This window comes from Tubulanus polymorphus, chromosome 5 (assembly GCF_964204645.1).
Source record: "Tubulanus polymorphus chromosome 5, tnTubPoly1.2, whole genome shotgun sequence".
Classification (NCBI taxonomy): domain Eukaryota; kingdom Metazoa; phylum Nemertea; class Palaeonemertea; order Tubulaniformes; family Tubulanidae; genus Tubulanus; species Tubulanus polymorphus.
In genome coordinates this window covers 629,260-632,672 of record NC_134029.1, presented here as the reverse complement: position 1 = coordinate 632,672, position 3,413 = coordinate 629,260, and the positions used below count along the sequence as shown (strand labels likewise).

General features: G+C 36.6%; 1 protein-coding gene across 1 annotated transcript; it reads left to right on the top strand.

Moving 5' to 3' along the window:
- The first annotated feature begins 838 nt into the window (after positions 1–838).
- LOC141905616 (uncharacterized) lies at positions 839–2,929 on the top strand. The gene is made up of 5 exons (XM_074794565.1): positions 839–996; positions 1,193–1,386; positions 1,719–1,881; positions 2,184–2,243; positions 2,331–2,929. The coding sequence occupies exons 2-5, from the start codon at positions 1,201–1,203 to the stop codon at positions 2,378–2,380; spliced, it is 459 nt and encodes a 152-aa protein (XP_074650666.1). The 5' UTR covers positions 839–996; positions 1,193–1,200; the 3' UTR covers positions 2,381–2,929.
- The last annotated feature ends 484 nt before the right edge of the window (positions 2,930–3,413 follow it).

The window sequence follows — 3,413 nt, the reverse complement described above, 5'->3', positions numbered from 1 at the left end:
AACACAATCGCTGTTTTCTCACCAGGTCCGGCCAAACTTAAGGAATTTCTTTTAGACATTTTCACACTTGTTCAAGTTTGTAATTACGCCCTTAATTTCTACATATACATTTTACTGGGTCGAGAAATTCGTGCTTATTTCCTCGCTAAATTCTGCTGTAGGAAAAACTGAAAGACATAGAAATCTTACAAACGCTTATAATTCTTTACGTGTGATAGATTAAACCAGCACATTTTGACAAGATATCATTATATAACGTCACCTCTGTTTATCTTTTATTTAAATTATGTTTTATTTCATGAAATCTAAACGAAGAAAAATTGGATAGAAAATGTCTCTTCATTGGTTATCACTTTTCATGGTAAGATTATAGAAGATCGGGTTTTTATCTCGGTCCAGCAGAAAATAGCAAAATGAAAGTGAACCGGGTCGGGAAACTTGACTGAGAGCGGTTAGGTCGTTATCTTACTTACCCCACTTTCTTACACGTTTAATGGAAATAAGCTCAAAACGGATTGTAGAATTCCAACCCATAATTGCTAATCTAAAAATTTTGTTTTCGAAAGATTCTGGGTTTTTTAAAGTATGAAAAAAATACCTCAACCAGTTCCTCGAGGGTATTGCCCGGTTTATGACCTGTCTCAAGTAAAATGCCTGAATTTCACTTTTAACAAAAATCATATCTATCATGATATCACATATTTAAAGTACACAAGAAATTCAAACAGAACTTCAAATATTCAAGTGGTGTCGTTATCCGGAGTTCCTGGTCACGTGCAGGTAGCATATTTACAAACTGTCGAGGAAAATCTAAATATGTTTTTAGTGAAGAATCTTCTCAATGTTCAAGTGTTTTTAGTCTGTCCTGGTGGAAAAAACCCATATCCGCCAGAAAACAGTATTTAAAGGCTCGAGTTTTGGCAGTTTTCATAAACTAATTTCTAAACGACAGAAAGACGTTCGTACACAATAAACAGAAAGCTAGAAGACAATAAGGTGAGCAATTCTTAGAATATTATAGAATACACGATGAAGATCTGGCTCCACAGTTAATCGGTATAATTTGATTCTAAGGGTTAAACCATGATTTGTATCGTGGAACTGGATCCAGTGTCAATGATTTATATATTGCGCTTTTTCTCGGGAATCTGATCGTTAGAAATTGATCGTTTATTTTTTGTCATATTTTCAGTTATAAAGATGCGCTCTTTCATACTTTTCGCGTTGGTTTGTTTGGCCGTTTTCTGTTTCTTCGAACAATCTGAGGCGCGATTCCGTTGTAGACGATACTGTCGTTTCCGATGCGGATTCCGCGGATGTCGTCTGGTCTGCGGGGTCCGTTGTAGCTTCCGAGGTAAGCGTGACGTCACTGGTGACGATACGCCGGTAAGTTGATTATCTATAAATTGCCAGACAAAATTAAAGAGCATAAGCTTAAATACTGGTCAAAAACGTCTAAACAAATATATATATATATTGTAAGCTTGCTTTACTACATCTACGAAAGCTTGCTGGTGGAATTTGGTATCTGAGAAAACTAATAAATCAAACAATTTTATATGTTTATCATGAACAATGGGCATCAATTGATTATCAATACTGGGTCTTAGGCTATTAGTAGCATATTTCTAGAATTCAGTCTTAGGAGCATTATTTAATCAGAATGTTATTGGATTTTTGCCAGAATTCATTCATTCATTCTGTTTTCACATTTCCAGGCCGCTAATACTACAGCGTACAAACACGATACGCCCATCCCCCCTTATCTTAACTATTACGACGTGAACGATGACGGCAAAATATCCGTGGACGAATTCGCCAGCGCTCTTGAAATCGAGGACGAAGACGCCAGATTTATGATCAAACAAGCCGATAAAAACGGTAAGAAAAAACAAAACCAGTTCATAATCCTCAATTCGTCACGATGGAAGTTAAAATAGTTCGGGAATTAGATTGTTAGTATTAGGTTTTCATTTTTTGAACTGAAAGCTAAAATAATTCATGGTTCTTAATTCATAATTCAAGTTGCGACACCGCAATGCCACAGTTCAACAATATTGAATAGTCGAACGAACTAGAACTATTACTAGAATGTTCTAGGACTAGAATAATTCTAAATTGCAGTAGAACTGAATATATTTAGTTTTTGAGTTATACACGCATGGATATACTTGTATTTACAGGTGATATGTTAGTTGATGAAAGTGAGTTTAAGACAGCCCCGTGGCCATTTGCAAAACCAGGTACGCGACTTTCTAAACTTTGGATCGATTTCGTAACGTATTCATACCGAACTCGTTCACTGATCTGTTGTTTTATTTCATTTCCAGATAAAAAGAAATGTGATTGTAAAAACGGCAGTAAAACCCCGGCGACTTAAACTGTGAAATTCCGTAGTTTGCAGTCAATATGAATCTTTAACTTATAGTTGATTCATTGTGCGTTCCAAAAACGATATCCATATCTTCATATCTGTAAAAGCTTACATTCTGTGATGATAACATCAGTCATTCGTCTCAGTTTCTAGGATTCTTGAGTAGATTTCGTAAAGTACTAGTCGATCTTGATGTAGCGGGCAACACTTCAAACGATTCCATATCTTCAGTTAAAGCTTGTAACATTCCGTAATAATAAAACCTATACATATTTCTATATTATATGAATATCTTTGTCTGGATTATTTGATCAGCGATAAACAGCAGTGGTTTAGGGAGGCTCACAAGCCGATACTTGGCCAGGATTTAAGGGAATCGAACTCGGCCTAAGCATCAGTAATGCTTCGCGCTCGTGCGTAGTGGATTGAGTCATAACCCATCGACTAAAATTGACTAATGCATTACTGAAACGACGTGATTTGTTCCCATATTTCATCCAATATTGTACAAAATGTTTGAATTATTGATTAATAAAACGTTGCATATGAACTGTTCCTTATGTGTTTAGTAGAATTTAGTGGTAATACTCAGCCTTTCCGATCGGGATAGGGCGGTTTAGTGTGGCGCATGGCGATACTTAGTATGATCGATTCTGTGCGGGCAAGTGGCAGTGCACGTGAGGCTACGCTCCTTTGAAGCGGTGACCCAGACCGCAAACCACTATCGTTAAGACTCTATCACTATCTAGTACGAAACAGTGACGGAGCAAATCGGACATTTTAAGTAAAGAAGACAATATAATTTCATGATCAACAAATCAATACAGTTCACAAACAAGACCATTTCTCATTTTGACTCAGGAGGTGAAATATCAGTTCGTGTCCGATGTTTCAGATTCTGGAATACAATCTTACTGTGGACTTGCTCCAATGGACCTGTATTTTATACCACCAAAAGTTACGGGATTCTGTTTAAATGCTTCGTATAGACATGGACTGGCTTTAGAGTTCTAGTCTAAGGTTTTAGATAGTCAACGGT

Bases quoted from the DNA above. Each gene is read 5' to 3' on its own strand.
- LOC141905616 (XM_074794565.1), top strand. From the start codon at position 1,201: ATGCGCTCTTTCATACTTTTCGCGTTGGTTTGTTTGGCCGTTTTCTGT. The intron at 1,387-1,718 runs GTAAGTTGATTA...TCACATTTCCAG, and splicing joins TCACTGGTGACGATACGCCG to GCCGCTAATACTACAGCGTA. The intron at 1,882-2,183 runs GTAAGAAAAAAC...TTGTATTTACAG, and splicing joins CAAACAAGCCGATAAAAACG to GTGATATGTTAGTTGATGAA.